The 20,700-nt window shown below is 42.4% G+C and overlaps 1 protein-coding gene across 2 annotated transcripts in view; it reads left to right on the top strand.

Moving 5' to 3' along the window:
- The first annotated feature begins 1,404 nt into the window (after positions 1-1,404).
- The window catches only part of COG2 (component of oligomeric golgi complex 2), a 35,612-nt gene continuing 16,316 nt past the window's right edge, over positions 1,405-20,700 (top strand). The window contains exons 1-9 of one of the 2 annotated variants that reach the window (XM_016196024.2): positions 1,405-1,600; positions 5,811-5,972; positions 7,777-7,842; positions 10,032-10,112; positions 11,728-11,831; positions 14,206-14,314; positions 14,897-15,076; positions 16,647-16,771; positions 20,173-20,299. In XM_016196024.2, coding sequence (XP_016051510.2) covers positions 1,529-1,600; positions 5,811-5,972; positions 7,777-7,842; positions 10,032-10,112; positions 11,728-11,831; positions 14,206-14,314; positions 14,897-15,076; positions 16,647-16,771; positions 20,173-20,299 — 1,026 coding nt within the window. In that variant the 5' untranslated portion in view covers positions 1,405-1,528. The remainder of the gene's footprint in view (positions 1,601-5,810; positions 5,973-7,776; positions 7,843-10,031; positions 10,113-11,727; positions 11,832-14,205; positions 14,315-14,896; positions 15,077-16,646; positions 16,772-20,172; positions 20,300-20,700) is intronic. The other variant, XM_016196025.2, reaches the window with a different exon arrangement.

Genomic DNA, 20,700 nt, shown 5'->3' with positions numbered 1-20,700 from the left:
CCAGGCCCAATGCTAGGGAGTATATTGTTTTGGATTCTATACTCACATTTTTAAAAAATGGTTTTATTGATTTTTTTTAAGAGAGGAAAGAATGGAGAGGGAAAGAGAGAGAAACATCATGGATGAGAGAGAAACAATTGGCTACCTCCTGCATGCCCTCTACTGGGAGTAGAGCCCTCAACCTGGGCATGTGCCCTGACCTGGAATCAAACCAGTGACCTTTTGGTGCATGGGGGCGACACTCAACCCACTGAGCCACACCAGCTGGGCTATACCCACATTTTCAAAGTGACTCAGTTTCCTCTTTGGAGTAACTTGAATACAGGAGTCTCATTTTAAGGTATTGTCTTCCTCTGCCTCACTCCTTTGGGGGGCAGTTAGGGGCTAATGTTTTCTCCAAGGGGAAAGCAGCATTGGGAGGCCCTGGCCAGTCTGGCTGTCTTGGTTGAGCTGGTCCTGAGCACCCAAAGGTGCTGGTTTGACTCCTGGTCAGGGCACATGCCCAGGCTGCAGTTCAAACACAGGTCAGGGTGCTATGGGAGGCAACCAATCAATGTCTCTCTCTCTCAAATCAATAAAGACATTTTCTTAAAAAGCAGCATTGGGAGGAACCGCCTAACCCCATCGAGGAAAGCAAGGCTGCGTGAAGGGAAGGCCTGGAGGTTTGCGGTTTGAGTCGTCAGAGTCTCAAGGAGAAAAAAACCCAGAAATAAATGATCACCATTTATGGTGGTATTCACGGCTCGAGGAAGGAACCATGGGAGAAAAAGAAAGGGAAGGGAAAACGCCAGGCAATCCGGGAATAAAATCGGGATGAGTGCAGCGAGGAGCAGGGAGAAAGTCTGAGAAACTGGGAAACTGGGGGGTGGGGGTGGAATTGCACCGATACTGACCACAAACACAAAAAGTTTTCCACGTCGGCTGTTTTGCCTAAGCAGGCAGCGAGGCACTGCTTTAAGAACCCAGGTGGCAGCCAGGTGGCAGCCAGGTGGCAGCGCACAGGGACCGACTGGAGCAATGAGCCTGCGACGTGCCCAAGCCTGCAGCGCAGGCCTGAGAACCAAAGCGCCGGCCTTCAGCCGGGGCTGTTCTTTCTGCGGAGCGATCTCGGGGGAAGGCTGTGGAAGGGCACTGCGCCCCGATTTTTCCCAGTGGAAACGGTGGGGTGGGAGGGAGCCCCGCCGGCCCCTGGGCAGGTCTCCTGCAGGGCTCAGCGGTGTCTCCCTGGGAGCTGGGCAGCGGGGCACGAGCGTGCGGGGCTGCAGCGCCACCCTCCGCCGCACGGGGCAGCACCGCCCGCCGGCGCGACGGCGGGGGAGGCCGGAGCGCCCCTCTTGGCGGCGCAGGCGTAGGCCGGCCCTCGGCGTCATCGCTGATTGGCCGCAGCGCGGGCGCTGCCATGTTGGCGGAAGCGGTGCGTCCGGCGCCGTGGAAATCGGTCGTGGCCGCGGCCGCCGCGTCGCTGGGCACAGCCCCCTGCTTCTTCACCTCGCTCGCGTGTCGGCGCTGAGAGGCGGCGGCCGGCGGGATGGAGAAAAGCAGGATGAACCTGCCCACGGGGCCGGACACGCTCTGCTTCGACAAGGACGTGTTCATGAAGGTGCGCGCCGGGCGCCGCTCCCCGGAGCCGGGCCGGGGGGAGCCTGCCCTCTGCCCTCCGCCCTCCGGGGCCTCTCCTCGGGCTTCTGCCCGCGTCCCCCGGCGGGGACCTCGCTGCGCTTCGCAGGGAGTCTCTGGGCCTCAGGTTTGGCCGGTGCAGCCTGGAGAGAGCACTTCTGCCTAATCGTGCTTATCGAGTTAAAAGGCCTGAAAGTTTGGAGCTCAGAGTGGAAGCCCCTGTCGGTCCCGACCTGTACCGTGCAGTGCAGGAGATTGTCACCCCCCTTCCCCCCACCCCCGGCCAGAAGGGAGCTTGGCGACCAGTGTCTCGCACCTGAAGCTCAGGAATTACGTCCTGAACAAATCTCTGAACCCACCTTCCTTCCAGGATCGGGTCAGAAGATAAGGCGCTTTAGTGCAAAGTTTTTGCCTAAACTTTCGTTTAAAGCTTCTGGCGTGAGACACTTCAAAGAGCCAAATGTTCTTATCGTAGGGTTTTGCTGCAAGACCATTCTCTCTCTCTAAAGTTGCCCCGCTTCTCTTGCTGAGGTGAACCGTGTGCGGGCGTGCAGGTAATTACAGGGCATAAACTCACAGACGCGAAACATAAACTGAAAACATTTTGCCGGCAATAAAGGCTCATCAGGAACCGTCCAAGAGGCGGATCAGAGGCGGGAGGAACCTTGCCTGGCTACTTGGTGGTGTAGTGTAGCCCTGCGGGTCTGCGCTTAACACATAAAGAAGCACATGCGCGTTTAATTTCTGAGGATGGGCGTTTTTGACACCACTGAGTAGCTGGTTTCGGTGTTGTTAAAAAGTTTTGGCTCAGCAGACACCTAACATTTCGAATACGTGAGTCTAATGATCTTGTTCAGTGTTTTTTTGGTGCATCCCAGCCATAATATGTGCTTTCTTTTTCTAGGTTAATTAGCCTGTCTTCTTTTTGATATTTGTGTTCAGGTCACATTTCCAAAACTCTGGTTTTTAAGAAAGTATTTACTACCTCTGGGTTCTCTCCAGTGCGGCCGAGTCGTTTTTAAAACGTGGGGCTCTCTAGGCCCAGGAGCAATGTACCCTCATCCTTGTGCAGTGATGTTCCTGCCGAGCCACCGTAATAAAAGGGGCAACTGAAATAGGGGGTGTGAAAGGGAGTGCAGGGGGAACCCGCTGATGCAGAAGCCCTTTGATCCTCGCTGGGCTAGGAGCTACCCTGAGGCCAGGGGAGAGAGAGAGACCTAAGGGTCCACGATGGGGACAGGCGGCAGGTGCAGTGAAACGAGAAAAGGCTCAGGGCTGTCGATCTGACTTCAGGAATCTTGGAGTCCGAAAAATGCTTGACTTGTCCATGTTTTGACGTCTTCAGGCCTCCTTCGGGCCCAGCACCAGTATCCTTCCTGACACGCTCTCTTTCTCACCCTAAGCTGGCAGAATGCCTTCGGTAGAAGCAGGTTCAGAAAGTAGAAGTCTCGGAATATAAGTTCTGCAGGAGAACTGAGAGGCAGGGAGAGGACAGACTGGGGGAGTGGCTGGAATGCCAGCAATTTCATTTTTTTGGTCATGGCTCGTAAACCTCCGAATGTGCCATACAGTTTGTAGCGCTAATAAATGTGCCCACTTCTCGTATGTGGAAGGAAAATACTAAATACAACAGCTGTTCTGTGTAAAATGTTGCTGACTTTCTGGGTGGGGCCTGGAGATAAAGGTTAACTGCAATTTGTGTTTCCTTGGGAGAGATGTTTTATAAGTTACAGTTCCATGGCAGAAAGGAGGATGGGTGGAGAGCTTGCTGTTGGGAATATATTTTTACATTTGTGTCTCACCTCAACACATTTTGCCATTGGATAGGTTTTATGGGAAAGTTATGAAATATCAGATTTGCATTGAGAGAGTTGAGATTACTTGAAATCCAGTCACTTGATTGGAAACTGGGTCATTAGTCTGCCAAACATGATGAGGACCTGGTAAGACAATGGTGGCAATTGCTTATTTAATAAACAGGCATTCATCGATCACCTACTGTGTGCCAGCCAGCAATCTAGACATGATGGTACAAGGATAGATAAGATATGGCTTTGTCTCTTCAGCATGGTGATAGGAAAAACATGGGTGTCAAGAAACTGCATTTAGAACAAAGGGTTTGGAGTATGGAGAATGTCCAGGAGTGAGACCAGGAAGGCAGATGGAGTGAGGTCGCGGTTGTCCTGGGCCTTGTTACTACACCGAAGGGTTGGTGCTGATGCAGTATTCGTTGTGGAGTTACAGTCAAGTTTAAAGCAGGAAATTAATGATCATATCTGTTGCATTGGAGTTGACTGGTGGCAGGAGGCTACTTAAAAGTTATTTCAGTGGTCCTTATGAGATCTAATGAGAAAGAAATACACTGCAGCAGGGCAGGTTTGTGAAAGATGTAAGTGATCAGAAGGCAGGAGTGCCAGATGGGAGAATCACTTAGAGCAAAAGTGGTGGTGACATCACATTGTTAGCTTTGTCAGCTTTAAAGTACAAAAATCCTTAGAGGGTTGATAGCTAACTAATAGATGAAATAGGATGTAAGATATTGGTAGTAGGAGAGAGAAAGTGGTATGCTAAGATGAACTAGACCCATTTACCTAGATGTGCTGTTGAAATCATGGCCTTCCCCTTCTGTCTCAGCATATGACTTCATCTTGTGTTTTACAGAAAAGTAGAGGCCATCACATGGGAACCCCTTCATCTTGCTAATAACAGTGCCATTCTTCTATTTATACCCAGTTTCTTTCCCCTCTTCATCTAGTGTATAGGCTTTCCTTCCTCCTCAGGTTAACTCTTCCACCCTTTGAGTTGTTATTATATATAATACTTCTTTATTCAACATTAGATAGCAACAAGCATCAGGTAAATATATATTTTTGTTACTTCATTAGTATTAGTCTTATAGCATTTAGCAATAGACTCCTTTAAGCAAAGTGATTCTAATATGTAACCATAATATGTAACTAGAGTTGAGGACTTCAGACCTAGATCATTCCACTAACTAGCTGAAGAAATTAAGTTGAGCCCTAGCAGGTGTGGCTCAGTTTGTTGAGATTCGTCCCGTGAACGGAGAGGTCCCCATCTTGATTCCTGGTCAGGGCACATGCCCGTGTTGTGGGCTCTTACATATGTCATTAGTCCACTTTGAGTTTAATTTTTGTATGTGGTGTGAGGTAGGTGTCCAGATTCATTCCTTTTCTTGTAGATATTTACTTGTACCAGCATCATTTGTTGAAAAGAATGAATATTACCCTTTGCAACAACATGCGTGGTGCTTGAAGGCATTATGCTAAGTGAAATAAGTCAGAGAAAGACAAATGCCTTATAATATCAGTTTTATGTGGAATCTAAAAAAACAAAGCAAAAAAAACAAGTTCATGGTACAGAGAACAGATTGGTGGTTGCCAGAGTCTGGATCTGGGGTGGGGGTGGGTGGTGGGGTGAAATGAGTGAAGGGGTCAAATGATACAAACTTCTAGTTAATAGGATAAACAAGTCCAGGGGTTGTCATTATAGCATGATGACTATAGTTAATGATACTGTATTATGTATTTGAAGGTTTCGAAGGGAGTAAATCTTAAAAGATCTCATCACAAGAAAACAATTTATAACTATGAGTGGTAATGGATGAATGACTTATTGTCGTTTTACAGTATATACAAATACTGAATCATGTTGTTCACCTGAAACTAATATAATGTTATATGTCAATTATACCTCAATTTTAAAAAGTAATTTATATTTTAAAGAGAGAGACCCTCAAAAAATCTGGAAGGATTCGAATCACCATGTTAAGTAGTGAGAAAAAAATATTACAAGTGCTTACTGCAGAGCATCAGCGTGTGGGTGATATTTTACTCTCTATTGTGTAATTACCTTTTTGCAAGTTTTACATTGGACATTTATCACTTTTAAAGGGGAAAAGTTTTTTTCTGTTTTGAGAAGAGCCTATTTAAAACATCTAATTAAAAAAAAAAAATCCCTTGTAGCATTTAGGCAACAGGAGAGAATGTGTTTGGTCAGAGTCCTCCTGGCACCTTTATAAAGTATGCAGGCCTCTCATCCCTCCCATGCACGCGGAGGTACTTTTCCTTGCAGCAGTAGAGCCTACTAAGTGAGTAGGGGTGTTTCTCTCATTTTATTTTTACATGTAAAATGTATCACTGCAGTAATTTTTGCTTCTCTGGTTTTATTTTCAGGAAGACTTCGATGTCGATCATTTTGTTTCTGACTGTAGGAAGCGTGTCCAGCTGGAGGAACTGAGAGATGACCTGGAACTCTACTATAAACTTCTTAAGACAGCCATGGTCGAACTCATCAACAAGGACTATGCCGATTTTGTCAACCTTTCCACAAACTTGGTAAACCTTAAATCCACACTTCCTACCAGTTGGTATATTTACACCCATATCCATACTTTCTTTCTCAGCTCAGGTTTCTTCTTCTTTTTTAAAAAATATGCTTTTATTGATTTCAGAGAGAGGAAGGGAAAGGGAGAAAGAGAAACATCAATGATGAGAGAGTCACTGATTGGCTGCCGCCTGCATGCCCCCCCATCGGGGATTGAGCCCTCAACCCAGGCATGTGCCCTGACTGCGAATCAAACCAGGATCTTCTAGATCATAGGTTGATGGTCAGCCAGTGAGCCACACTAGCCAGGCCAGATTTATTCCTTTTTTTTTTTTTTTTAAATATATCTTTATTGATTTCAGAGAGAGGGAGAGAGAGAGAGAAACATCAGTGATGAGAGAGTCATTGACCGGCTGCCTCCTGCACGCCCCCGACTGGGAACCAAGCCTGTAACCCGGGCATGTGCCCTGACCAGGAATCGAACCCTGATCACCTGGATTTGGCGTGGCTCAACCACTGAGCCACGCCCGGCCGCACCAGATTTATTCTTAAAAGTGCTGAGTATTTTAGAAACCTTTTAGGTGATTTTTCCCTCAGAAATTTAAGAGATTACTAATCTCATTAGTTAATAAAAAAACTAAACTTTCTTGGTATACATTTTTGTTCTTATTTTTTTCTCATTTAAGACTGTTCTAGCTTGATTATTTTTGAATAGTTATTAAGGATAACTACATATAGTTTTATTCTTAAGTTACATATACACATAACATATAAAGAGTGAAAATAAAGGATAACATCAAAGTATTATTTTTTATTTTATTATTATTTTTTTAATCTTCACCCAAGGACATGCTTAGTGAGAGAGGAAGGGAGAGAGAAATATTGATTGGTTGCTTTCTGTTTGTGCTCCCACTGGGAATTTAACTGGCAACCTTTTGGTGCCCAGGACGAGTTTCAAACAACTGAGTCACTCAGGCCCGGCTCAAAGTAGTAGTTTTTGTTGCTTGCCAAGTGATTACCATGAAATCTCACTGGTTTGGACTAATTTGCAAGAGTAAATATCAACTCTTCTTAAGGAAATGTTTACTTTCAGGCACATGTGCTAGCTAAAGCCAGGTTGAGGGAACATTGGCCGGTATTACTCTCTAGGAGGCTTGGTTTCATAAAAATATAAGTGGTTAGTAATGAGCCTATCAGTTGTTTGAAAAAGTCGTTTAGAAATAAATGCTTGAGTTTTGATACTTGAAAAGTTGCCTTGTTCATATTTTATTTTGTTTTAAAATCTACTTGTTTAAAGAAGTACAGAAAGTAGTTATCTCCATGGGAATTTCAAGAAGCATTAAAATTAATGAGCCGTCTTTGCTTGTGGGAAATCTACTAAGATAAATGTTTCAGTAGGATTAGAAACACCCAAAATGTTATTTCCCTTCTATTTAATTTGGATTTTTCTCAAAGGTTATAATCATGTTTGAAAAAGATAGAACCTATCCATCAGACCATTACATCAACTTGTATTAACCTCCCATTAAAATGTTTCAAATTCATTTAAAATTTCATCCAAAGGCAAATTGTGCATAAGGAAGCTTTCATTTATTATGACTTCCCTTATATTATTATTTCATGTATAGCAACAGATTTTTTTCATATTCTGTGAGCAGTATTTGTGGCAAAATAACATTTGTTATTTAGCTAGTTACTTAGCAATATATAGTTATTCAGAAAGAATAGCCTGCATCTAGTATTGCTTTGATCATTAACAGATACTTCACTCTTATCCTGTCTCTGATGGTTGTGCCAACGTGATTTTGCCTTTAGGTTGGCATGGACAAAGCTCTCAACCAGCTTTCTGTGCCTTTGGGACAATTACGAGAAGAAGTCCTGGTAAGTTCCCAAATTATATTAAACAGTCCACCACAAAGCATGTCATGCTTGTTTGCCTTCTTCAGGAATTGCTTTTACCTGGCAGGTTGCTGCTGTTCAGTGGTCATGACTAGCACTCACCTTCAACAAAGGTGTAAGTGATTCTGTTTTTTTGCATGTGATATCACAACCTAAAGAACAACTTGATTTGGATATGACAGATTCTCAGAGTAGACAGCTTTAAAATGTCAGGGGAGGGGAAGTAAGCTATTTCAGAGTTCAACTTGTTAATGCCACATCACTTATATGTAAGTAGCTGATATTTTTAAAATTTGTAGTAAGTTTACAAGTATTCTCCCAGTCAGTGTTTTACATGTGCTAATGCTCCTAGACCAGTCCACAGAAGCTATTTAACTTTTAATTCAACTGAAAGATAATATAAATGTAATGCCTAATAAACATTACAGTTTATTGTTTCTCTGAGAAAATCTGTGCTGTGGGAACAGGACTCCTCACCCCTAAGCTGTTGGACACAGACTCCATCAGGATGAACAGTGGTGGGGAGTTTGGGCATCACTTCCAGCAGAAAGCCGGGCTGCCTTGTCCTCCCCTACCCCCCAGCCCGTGTCAGACTCCCCTACATCCATCTCCCTTAGCTCTGGTGCACTACCTTAAATATGCTGCACTCCACCACCACTTCCTGTGTGTCACCACTAGACCATGCCAGCTTGAGTGGCCCTGTGCACCTAGCCCCTCAGACAGTGCCTGGCACATAGAGGCTCTCAGTCAGTAATGTAAGTGAAGACGAAATGCCTGGACAGAGCTGAAAAAAATGCAGAATAACAACTGTCAGTGTGGAGAAGCCCACAGGGAGGGGTAGGCAGGAAAGAGATGTGCCTTGAACTAACAACTATTTTTGAATGTTTAGGTTTTGTTTGAATTTTACGAAAGCTTATTAAATAATTTTCCTTGGAATGGAAGTGGCTTTACTGGATCCCACATTAGCCTCCCTGCCTTCTTTTTGGTGCCGCTCTTACTCCCCCAGCCTTGTAGCTATGGTGTTTCCTGAGCCTCAGCCTCGATTAACCTTTGACTCTTCTCTAAACTCTCTCCCTGGAGGTAGATTAGCTCTGCTGAGTTCTGCTTGGACCTTGGTGGACTCCTCTTACTCACGTAGGCTCTGGTCCTGCCTTCTCACCCCCAGCGCCATGTCCCCTTCCTTTCTCTACAGCTCCCTCTGTAGCATCCCTCTCCCAGTTAGCCACACACCTCGCTTTCCCTTTTGAGCTCAACTCATGAAACTCCTGTGAGAGTCTAAGATGTTGAGGGATGTGTTTCTGTCTTATTCATTGCCATGTCCTCTTTGGCTGCCACAGTAGCTGACATTTAATAGGTATTTCATAATGTTTATTGAATGAATGGGTCCGCCTTTCTATAGAATTTTGTGATTTGTCCAGTTTTTTGTAATTGTTTTCCTTACCTTCATTTTGGACCTAATTTCTAATTGTCTCATACTTGGCTTGATCCATTAGCTTCTGGACAGGTTTCTCCACCTGTGACCTTTCCCTTTTCCTGGCCCTTCTGTTCCTTCCTGCTTCTTGGTACTCCCCAAACATTACATCATGACATATTAGCACTTAAAGATTCTTCAGTTCTCCAAAATGTATAAAATTGGTCTAAAGACCTTATCTGAGTGAAGTCCTCCTAAACCACCCCCCCCCCCTTTATTTCTACTCTCCTAAATGAAGCCTGCAGTACACCAGGTGTATGCCTCCCTGCCCGAGTGTCACACTTAGTCATATGTGTCTCCTTGTTGTCTGCTGTTCCTTTCCCCTGCCCCCATGTCAGCCCACACAGGTGTTAGAATTGAACTCAAGCCCCATCCCCTCTGCCAAACCCTCCTGCACTTTGAGTCAGATCATTCCTTCTCTACCCTGACCATCTGTGACATTCATTGTATGTGTAGTCTTACTCTTTTGACCATTAATCCTGTGTGAACTTAGCTTTATATGTCATTTTGCCTCCAAATCAACAGCAGTTGTGTCTGAAACTTTGTATTTTGGTCAATATCTGTGTAATACTGGCCTATAGATACTGGAAATTAATTAAATACGTAAATTTAATTTGGTTCTGTGGAATTGAATTAAATGTGTGAATTTCATAATGTTACCAAACAATTTCTACAGGACGTTTTCTTTATTTTTTTAAAGAGTCTCAGGTCATCTGTCAGTGAAGGAATTCGGGCAGTAGATGAACGATTGTCTAAACAAGAGGACATTAGGGGAAAAAAGGTATAGTAAAGTGTCACCGTATTAAAACATCAACTTGGGTAGCACCTCGGAGCTGAGGCACTTTCGTGCATGTGGTTGGTTCAGTCTTCCAGGTCTCTGCAGAGAGGAAGTGTGCTGTCTCTTATCTTTAGGGAGTAGTAGCTGAGCAAGGCTCGTGAGCGGCAGAGCCAGAACTGGATCTCAGGTCTTCTCACGCCTGGTCTGATGAAAGGGGGTGGTAAAGGAATGAAATTTTTTCAAAACAGAAAATTCTGTAGTCTTCTTATGCTTGAATTTATTTGTGGCAGTATTAATATTTTTAAAGAAAACTTAAGTTTCCTAGGCTGCATGCCAGCTAAAAGCCCTCTCTCCCTGTCTTCTCATATTTTTCAGTACTATGAAACTGTGTGTTTTTTCCAAAAGCTTCCATATATATGCAGTATACACGGTATCTATTTGAAATGATAAGACAGAATTTTAGAGGTACCTGAGTGGACACAGAATTAAAATCTCTCATTTTTTCCAGAATGAGAAATAGTAATAACTGACATCAGTGCTGCACTTTACAGTTTGTTTAATAGACTTACAAATGTTCAGCACTCCTGTAAAGAAGGTATTTGTGTTTCAGAGATTAGGGAGTAAGTGGGCTTTCTAAAGCACATTCTTTCAGTGTTGTGCCGCAGGTGCGTTGTTTTAGAACAGGGGTGTGTTGTGCTCTTTCTCTGCTACCTTTACTACTCCTTTTGTTTTCCCCCTTTAAGTATACCTCTTCATGCACTGCCTTCACTTTATGGACCTATGTTTTAATTTTATTTTAGACATGTAGACCTATGTTTTAATTTTACTTTCTGATTTATAATCATAATGATGTAGTGGCAGAGTTGGAATTAGGATTCAAGATCTCTGACTCTAGCCTGGTGCTCCTGGTGTTTTCTGAATTTGTTTATTAGCATATTATAAAATGTCAGGGAGAGAAGCCTATTTTAGAAACCTTCTGTTTAATTCCGTAGCTGTCCTCTGAGCTTTTGTCTGAAGATTTCAAGAGTGGAATGCGTTTCTAGAAAAGATTAGAAGCTTCATGAGAGCAGGGAGTTTTTCCTGCTTCATTCACTCAGGTCCCCGCCATCTAGACAAGTATCTAGTTCATAGCAGGTGATCAGTAACTGTTGAATGAATGACTTTGTGTCTTTTTGTTGTTTTAAAGATGAGAGTTTTTTAATGTTCCTCAACCTCTTTGATAGTGTTTGTAGTGTAATAATGTACTTAATGAATTGATACATTAAAACATGAGTAAAAAGGCTGTAAGAAGGTAAACGTAAGCACCAATAGAGAGGTTCATTTAAGACGGGGAACGAGGGAGGAATAAGGGTACTGAGTGTGGGGAAGCAGAGAAGCCTAGTTTCTGTTTCACTGTGAACTTGCAGTAGAATGTTGAAACATGCTTGTTGCAGAAAGCCTAAGTTAAGGTTCGCATTCTTGGGAATTCAGTGTTACATAGATATTCAAAATGTAGGATGCTCCCAATAGTCTAAGTTGAGTTTTGGCTTTGTATTTTCCTGCATTTAGCACAAGGAAATAAGATAAGATGAAACATCATAACTTTTTTTTTTTTTTTGCTTAATTTTAATTTTTATAGATGTGTGTGTTGAGGCTTATACAAGTTATTCGATCGGTTGAGAAAATTGAAAAGATCTTAAATTCGCAAAGTTCTAAGGAAACATCTACACTGGAAGAGCGCAGGTAACGATTTTTTACTAAATAGCACGTAATACTTCATACCGAGGCTACATTTTTGCTTTAGTAGAACTCAGTTCTGAAAAAGAAGAGAATCCTCCTTTGTCTTAAGTGTTTTTGAATGTAGCTAAAGAAAAGTGGAGTCATGAAATGGTGAAGCTTGTAACCCATTCTGAACCCTTGTGGTTTTAGGCCACAGTTCCAGCACATCACCTTTCAGGGAATCAGCAGCAGTACTTTCAGTGGGAGATGTTTATCTTTGGGATTGTCTTCCCTGATGTCTCGCAAAGTCCTCATTGATCTTCAAGGTGTGGGATAGCACTCATCTATCTTTTTGTTTTTTAAAAATACATGCCCAGAGTATTATCACTGGTATCCCTCAACCAGCATTATGTCATTAAGAAACAGTATGGGACACATTTAGTTGACATTTATAATCGGGAAAGAAAAAGCTTATGAAATAAAGAGAAAGATGACCATTCCCTTGGTCGTACTGTGACTATCTTATCACCATCTTAGCCTGAATTTTAAGTCAGCCAGGTAGATGACTGAGTGAGTTGAATATCGTAGCAACAGCAGTGGGAAGTGCATGGCACAGTGGGAGGAACACAGGTTCTGCTGCACATCCCAGCTGAGCCAGGGTCCTTCACTGTGTCCCATCTGTAACTGAGGCTAATAGTGACTCCACCTGCAGGGTTACCTGACAGTCACCGAGACACTGTCAGCCAGTACCTGCCTACAGTAGCCTTCGTGCGTGTCTTGTTTGGGTCTGACGTGAGGCATTCTGAAAGTTACGTTGACAGCCCTAACATTTTTCCATGAGTAATATTGGATAATCTGCTGCAAAATCAACCGAAGCCAAGGTGAATATATCTGTAGTTCAAAGTCTTGGTTATACTATAAAGGCATGTTGTATTTCTTCTCAAAATTTGAGATTTGGAAGGGACCTTAGAGACAATATGCTCCATATCTCTCATTACATAGATTAAGAAACAAGGTATCCGAAAAGGAAGTGATTCTCCTGTCCTGGGTCTCTACTTCCTTTCATAATCAAGATGTATAAATGAATGGCCAGTCCCTGCCATGCTTGTCCTTTAGCCCACTGCACGTGTGCTCCTGCCTTTCCGTTCCCCTTGTCCAGGGAGCCTAAAGGTCTCAACTGCTCTGCTTCCCTGTGGCATTGACAGCTCCTTCCAGCTGTGTCCTCACTCGGCATCCATGGTACCTGCCTCCCAGTCTTCTTTCCATCTTTGCCCTTCCTACTCTGTTCCTTTGATAGAAATACCTCAGTGATTTCCATTTCTCTAATACTATTCCTTTGCAGTGTTCCATGTTTAACATAATAGACAGGCTCTTTCTGGCTCAGAATCGCCTTTGAGGACCTTTCTTTAATTCAGATCCATAACTTTGAGCTGTAGAGAAGGGAAATCCAGGGCAGTGTAAGTGAATAGTAAATATACCATGCCTGTTAGGCCAATAAATGTTTAAATAATTTATAAATAACAAATCCACATTAGGTTGTTTGGGAGAGAGTTAGGGATTATCCTTTTGTGCTGGTCCTGCTGGGCAGTTACTGTAACTCTAAACTAGTTTGGATGCTACAAATGTGCAAGACCAGCGTTGCATGTTTTCCGTCACTGACTGACCATTGTCAGACATAGGATGGCTCAGAAAAGCCCAGCAGGTGCTTCGATGCCTTTATGCTTTTCTTCTTTTGTTATTTTAACTTCCTTTTGATTGGTAGTGATGCTTTATAATGTGTTTTAGAAAAAAAGAAGGGCACTGATTATTAGAATTTGTGGATGATACGCAATGAATGTCCTCTCCCTAGGACCCAGAGCTCTTCCAGCCATTTGGTAAATGTACATTTAAAGGAAGCTGTTTTGAGATATTTTATTTATTGCTCCTCGAGGGCCAGTTTTATTTTCTGGAAGAGACAACAGTATTTGGTATTAGAGGTATTTTAGAAAAGGTGTGGATAATAGGGTAGGGCAGGAGGAGAGATGGGAGGTTAAAGGTGGTGGAGGCCACAAATGGGAGAGCCTGGAGAAGGTGGTGGAAACAGGTGATTGTACCCACACTGACCTAGTCCAGCTCCTGCTCCTGTTCCTGTTGGCCATGTGGCCCACGGCCAGGCAGCGTCAGCAGCTCACATAACTCCCTACTGCACCTACAGCATGCCATGCATATGGCTTGTAGTGAAAGGGATGGCACAAAGGATGCCCTTGCTTTCACCTTGTAACGAGGAGAGCGTGGAAAAACTCCCTGAAGAAAGTTCTAGCACAATGGGTGCTCAAGCATCCCCATTGCTAATCACATGATTATTCTCTTGGAAATTAAAAAAACTTGTAAATTAAATTTCTCCCATTGTCTCTACTAGCCCCCTTTTGACTGGACAGATTTTGGAGAGAATTGCTACAGAATTTAACCAGTTACAGTTCCATGCTGTTCAAAGCAAAGGCATGCCTCTTCTGGACAAAGTAAGACCAGTAAGTGTTGTTTTAGATTTTCACACTTGGGTGTCTAGGAATTGGCTAAATAATTTTGGTTTAACCTAGTAATGCCCCTGGTAAGTGTTGATCTACGGGATTTTGAAGCTAGCTTTGAATTTTTTCTTTAATTTTTTGTTTTGTTTTTTGGACCCCTACTTCCTACGTGTCATGCATTATAGATTTTGTGTAAAGACACAGGCATATTCTCTGAATTGTAACAGTAAAATTAATTCTAAATTTCCTGTAACTTGACACATTGATTCAGTCAGAGTTAATTTATCCAGAGCCCTTGACTGGGGTTTAAATTCATGTTTGAGAGATTTACTCTGTGGCTTAAGAGGAAAATAACTTTTTTTCTCATTCTGAATTCTGTCTAAACTCTCCTTTGATGCTACAATGGTTTACTTATAAAGAGATTGTGGGGAGGAGGAGAGATTCATGGTTACTCTTCAGGAAATGTTAATATTTTAATTTTACATGTATTGTCTTCTATTAGAATAAAAGATTTGTTATGTATATGTTTGAACTTTTAGGAACTGTATCAGTTGGAGCTTTGCTTACTTACCTTTCTTTCCGCAGCGGATAGCCGGCATTACGGCCATGCTGCAGCAGTCCCTGGAAGGCCTCCTGTTAGAAGGTCTTCAGACTTCTGACGTCGATATAATACGTCACTGCTTACGGACTTATGCCACGATCGATAAGACCCGGGATGCAGAGGCATTAGTTGGCCAAGTACTGGTGAAGCCATACATGGACCAGGTTTGTGAATCTGAAGAACTTTATTCCATGAACATTCACAGAGCATCTACTCTGCCTTTGATACTTCACTGGGTGTGAGGATAGATCAGAGATCTTTCCCTGAAGAGTCCCATGTTTACTACAGTATCAGTTGTAAGAAAGGCTTTATTCCCTGTTGGTTACAATCAGCATGCCAGGAGTCAGGCTTGCTCTCTTGTATTTTCTGGTAATGCCCTAGCCCAGGGATCATCTTAATTTAGTAGGGGTGAGGATCTGGCCTAGGAAGAAAGTATGTATCAAAACATTTTTAGGTCAATTTTGTGATATATAAATTATATGTCAGTAAAGTTATTAAGAAGTATTTTTGAACTACTGGTCTCATGGGTAGAATAGAATAGTCCAGCAGATGGTAACACTGCAGTGTGTGTGTGTGTGGTCAAGGAGCATGCAGAGAACTCTGTGAGTATGAACTGAGATTTGGCCCAAGTCTTCCAAAATTTGGAGGAGTTGGCCTGGCCAGAGAGATGGGAGGGAGGGAGTAGTCAAAATGAAGGACTTTTATAGACAAGTTGCCAAATAATACCTTTAATCTAGAATTTAGCTATTGAGTATCCCTCACCTATTAGGATATAGTTACAATGTAGGAAGTAAGTAAATTCTGCTTTTGCAGCCGGAATATAGATTGTACTGTATGAAGTTGCCGGTACGCATACAAAAATGGAAGTTTCATCTGGTTCAGACTGGTAGAAGTCACAAAGCCCCTCCTCAGTGTGTGCACACTACCTTCCAGTCACCTTTCTGGTGTTCTTTCTGTTCAGGAAGTACAGAGTGTCTACTCACTCTGACTTCAGGATGAGTCTTCCACTTTTAAAGGGGGAAAATTGAATCCCATTGATAATGAAATTTAGGGATTAATTTCAGTAATCCTTGGCGTTACTGAAAATGATGATCTGTCCGTTCTCTCTGTGTGTCATGTTGTGTTTCATAGCTGTTTCGATGGGAGTGAAAATGACAAATTATCTGATCTTGTCAATAAGTGAAAATATTTGTTACTAATGTTTGCCTTTGTTTTTCATTGACTGAATCTAATGTGCTAAATTAAAGAAATGTGATGTTTCAGTGGCATATTAAAGAAACCATGGCCACAGTTTTCATTTTACTTAATTTATATGCTTATCATCTCATTCACCTCTGGACTCTCAACCTTACACAAAAATTAAATAATAAAGTGATTTAATAGTAAAGTCTTGTCTTCCATCCCTCTCTGTCTCAAACCTTCCCCTAAGCTGAGTGATGGCGGAAGAAAAAGCCAAAGTCTAGGCAGTAAACAGCTGTTGTCTTTTACATTCACGCTCAGGAGGAGAGCAGATGGATGTGCCTGGTTTTTCAGCCTCAGGCCAGCCTGTCACCCAGCCTGTGTGACACAGGGTATAATTGTACCCTCATCCCAGCAACTAGTTTTAAATGCAGCTGTTACTTGCCTACTGTTTAGAAAATGTGTCCATTGAGGAGGAGGGTGGGTTTTCTTTGTAGTATATAGTTCATACTTCTTTTTTAGGTGCTTTTTTAAAAATGCTATTCCTTTTAATAGGTGATTACAGAGCAGATTGTTGAGTCTCATCCAAATGGCCTTCAGCTTATGTATAATAAACTCCTGGAGTTTGTTCCCCACCATTGCCGCCTTCTTCGAGAAGTCACAGGCGGAGCCATCTCAAGGTACTTGACTGCTGTGCTAGAGCCCACCCTGTTTAATGATTGCACCTGCTAACTCTAGTACACTGCTGATAAGGGGGTGCTAGAGCGCACCTCGATTTAGTGATTGCACCTTCTCACTGCCGTGTACTGCTGATACGGCTGACTTGTATCACCTGGGTCCAGGATGCCTGGGAGATAGCACAGGTTTGGTTCTAGATCACCGCAGTAAAGCGAGTATTGCAATAAAGTGAGTCACATTGATTTTTTGGTTTCCCAGTGTATAAAAAAGTTATGTTACACTGTCCTGTAGTTTGTTAGGTGTACAACAGCCTTATTTCTAAAATAAACAATGTACCTACCTTAATTAAAAAAATACCTTATTGCTGCCTCGCCAGGCGTGGCTCAGCGGTTGAGCACCAACCTAGGATCCAGGAGGTCGGGGTTCAATTCCTGGTCAGGGCATGTGCCCGGGTTGTGGGCTCAATCCCCAGTTGGGGGCGTGTAGGAGGCAGCCAATCAATGACGACTCTCCCATCATTGATGTTTCAGCTTTCTCTCTCCCTCTCCATCTCTGAAATCAGTAAAGGTATATTTTTTAAAAACCTTATTGCTAAAAAATACTGACCACCATCTGAAACTTCAGTGAGTCTTAATCTTTTTGCTGGTGGAGGGTCTTGCCTTCAATTTGTAAAAAACATGAAGTGCAACAGCATGAAGTACAATAAAGCCCGGCTGGTGTGGCTCAGTGGCTGAGTGTCAGCCTATGATATGAACCAGGTTTTGTGCTCGATCCCCAGAAGGGGGCGTGCAGGAGGCAGCCGATCAATGACTCTCTCATCATTGATGTTTCTCTCTCTCCCTCTCCATTCCTCTCTGAAATCCAATTTTTAAAAAAACATTAAAAAAAAAAAGAGAAAAGAAGGAAGTACTATAAAACGAGAAAACTTTGTTTCTATTTAACTGTTACCACAGTGCTGCAAGTTGGTGTCATTAGCCTTGCTTTACAGAGAAGAAACTGTAGGAGATGGAGCTGTGATTCACAGTTTTAACACCTCTGAATCCAAAGCTCAAACTCTTTCTTTCTCTCCCTTTTTCTTAAATTAGTTTGAAATCAATATTGGTTTCCTTCTATTATTCTAATGTCATAACCTGTCTAGAAATACCAATTCAGTTAAATTCAACAAGTTTTATACTGATGGTGCTTGAAGTTGTTTTCAGTTTTCCCTCCTTTATTTAATTTCCGTGATGTTCCAATTTCGTTTCATAAATACCCCATTACCTTTCACCACTGCCATTGTCCCAGTCCAGGCCTCTGTCCTCTTGTCTCCAGAATAACAGGATCTCCCCAGATGGTCTCCTTGCCTCCACACTCATCCACTCTGTACAGCCTTCATCTGTCACAGTCAGCCAGAATTCTGATTCCTATATTCTGCCTTTTCATTAGCCTTTAGTGGCTTCTCATTGCTTCCAGAGGGAAAGCAGGCTTCTTGATACAGTGTCTCAGGTCCTTTTTGTCTGGCCCCGTGTTTCTCCACTGTGGAGTCTCTGCTGTGGGACTTTCCTAGTACCACTTGGTCTCTGGCCACACAGTGGCATTTCCCTCTCCTAACACTCCCTATGTCGTGTGCATCTGTGTTTCTCCTCCTGGCCATTGCCCTTCCTGTTCCCTTTGCCTTTCTGTTGGCCGTCACTCCACAGGAAGATCCAGCTCAGGTACCACTTCCTTCAAGAGACTGTCTTTTTGTCCTGACATTCAGAGTTGACCATGTCCTCTGGATTCCATTACATGTCACTTCCACTTCTGTTGAGGACTAATTTCCATCTTTACGGTGTGCTCACCTCCTGCACTGCCTCCACCTCCTCCACCTCCTGCTACAGTGTCTTGAAGATAGTAACTACCCAGTATTTACAAAAACAAAAATTAATTTAGTATTTTCAGCATTAGAAAGGCAAATAAGATCTCTATTTTCATGGGGTAAGCAATATATTTAGTCTCGAATTTTCATTCTTTAAAAAGAAAAGGTAGGGTAATGAACACACTGCTTGACTTCTAAAGTACTCTCTCTGTTTTCCCTACATGGTTTTAGATGAAGCCTAGTTTTGTGACTTCTGTTTAGATCATTTGGATTAGAGGTAAGAATTTAGTAGAATTTATGACATAAAATGAAAGGAGCCACATTTGTGAAACAGCCGGCCATTACATTTGATGAGGCTGGTCCTGGTCCTGGATGTCAGGTTTCAGAGCTCTGTAAGTTCTTGTCCCCAGTTGTCAGTGTGGCAGGATTCACATGGAAGCCTCAGGATGGGAGGAATTGTATCGTACCCTTGGTCGGTCATCCTTCTTTGCTTAGAGCCCCATCTCTAGGTTGCCCTTGGCCTTCCCTCGCTCAGCTCCTGCCTTTAGGTTTCCGATGCTTGGTGTTTCCCTGCTTTTCCTTTTTCCTGCATTGCCCTCGATGCACTTTATAATTGGCAGTGCCCGTGACACTGATTCAGGCTTTCTCTTCCAAGAAGAATGGATGACTTTTCTGGTTAGCCATCTGTTTCCATTGTTCATCTTGCAGGTTTAAATTTCTCTTTGGGGCTTTCATTAGATACTTTCGGGATGAGGAGATCTTATAATTTAATGTTCTTATGTGCATTCATAGTTTTAAAATCCTCAGTTTTGTTCTTTCCATGCCCAGATACCTTCATAGAGCTGGTCCTTACATGATTAAAAGTATATAATAGATATCGATATGTGGGTTTGGTTAGTTGGAAGCAGCATCCTCGTTACCCTCCTCGGCTCTTCCAACCCCACCTGTGGACATGCTTTTATCCCAGTGTTGCCTCTCCTCTGAGTTTGTGAATTAGAAATCCAGAGTCCGACCTTTTACTGAATGTTGCAGAATAAAGCATGCCCAGAAAAGAAAACATTAATGTTACCAGTTTTTCGTAACAAGATTTGTGATCAAGATTTTACGTGACATAGTCATAGAATTTTAGAACAAGAGGTAGTCTTAGAGATAGTTTAATAATCACAGAGCTGTTAGTAAATTAGCATAACACAGTGCTTTAGGGTTAGTGGTATTAAGGTTGAATGCAAAGATTGCTTTTTTGTGCTATCAGACTGCTCCTTTACTAAGACAGAGCACAGATGTGGTGTCCTACTTTAAGGGAGGAAATTGTTTTGCCTCCTCCTTGACGCAGCCCGCTCTACTGTGTGACAGATACAGAGAATGTGTCAGGTTCAAGGTGAGGCTGAGTTCAAGGAGTGAAATAGAAATTTGGGTATAGAAACAAACTGATAGTTTTTTTAAAAAACAGAGTTGAAATAAGTTTTAGGCTGAGGAACTTCTAGTAAAAGCACCACAGTGGAATTTTGTTCTTTGTAAGTAGAAGATTATGATGTATTTGACTGCAATTTTGCTCTTACATTACAGTGAAAAAGGCAACACTGTTCCTGGATATGATTTTTTGGTGAATTCTGTCTGGCCAGAAATAGTACGAGGATTAGAAGAGAACTTGCCCTCGCTGTTTAATCCTGGAGATCCTGACGCATTTCATGAGGTATCTTTCCCTCCTTTGTTTTGACCCTTGAAGATGTATACCTGAGGCTTGAGAATAATCAGCCACGGTCTCTTCTGGTTTAGTTCTGTGGGTGGTTAAAAATTAAAATTTGAATTGCTCAGTGAACATGTACCTTAAAACACACACATTGCTTTATCCATGTAACAGTCCACGATACGTTCGGGAATGAGAATATTTTAATTTTAGAATGTAAAGTAAAATTCAGCCTAGACACAGTTGTGACTAGATATGAACATTATTTTCTAATTTTTTAAAAAAAGATCTTAGAACCATTAAAAGCCCATCTCTTTGCAGTTGTCCATGAAAAGTTAAATTTGTATACTTTATAATTTTGAAGGAAAACAAAAATTACTGATTGAATTTTAAAATATAGTGTATAA

Source organism: Miniopterus natalensis, chromosome 21 (genome assembly GCF_054644295.1).
Source record: "Miniopterus natalensis isolate mMinNat1 chromosome 21, mMinNat1.hap1, whole genome shotgun sequence".
NCBI classification, from domain to species: Eukaryota; Metazoa; Chordata; class Mammalia; order Chiroptera; family Miniopteridae; genus Miniopterus; species Miniopterus natalensis.
Note: the sequence above shows the minus strand (reverse complement) of the source record. Positions and strands in the feature narration are given on the sequence as shown.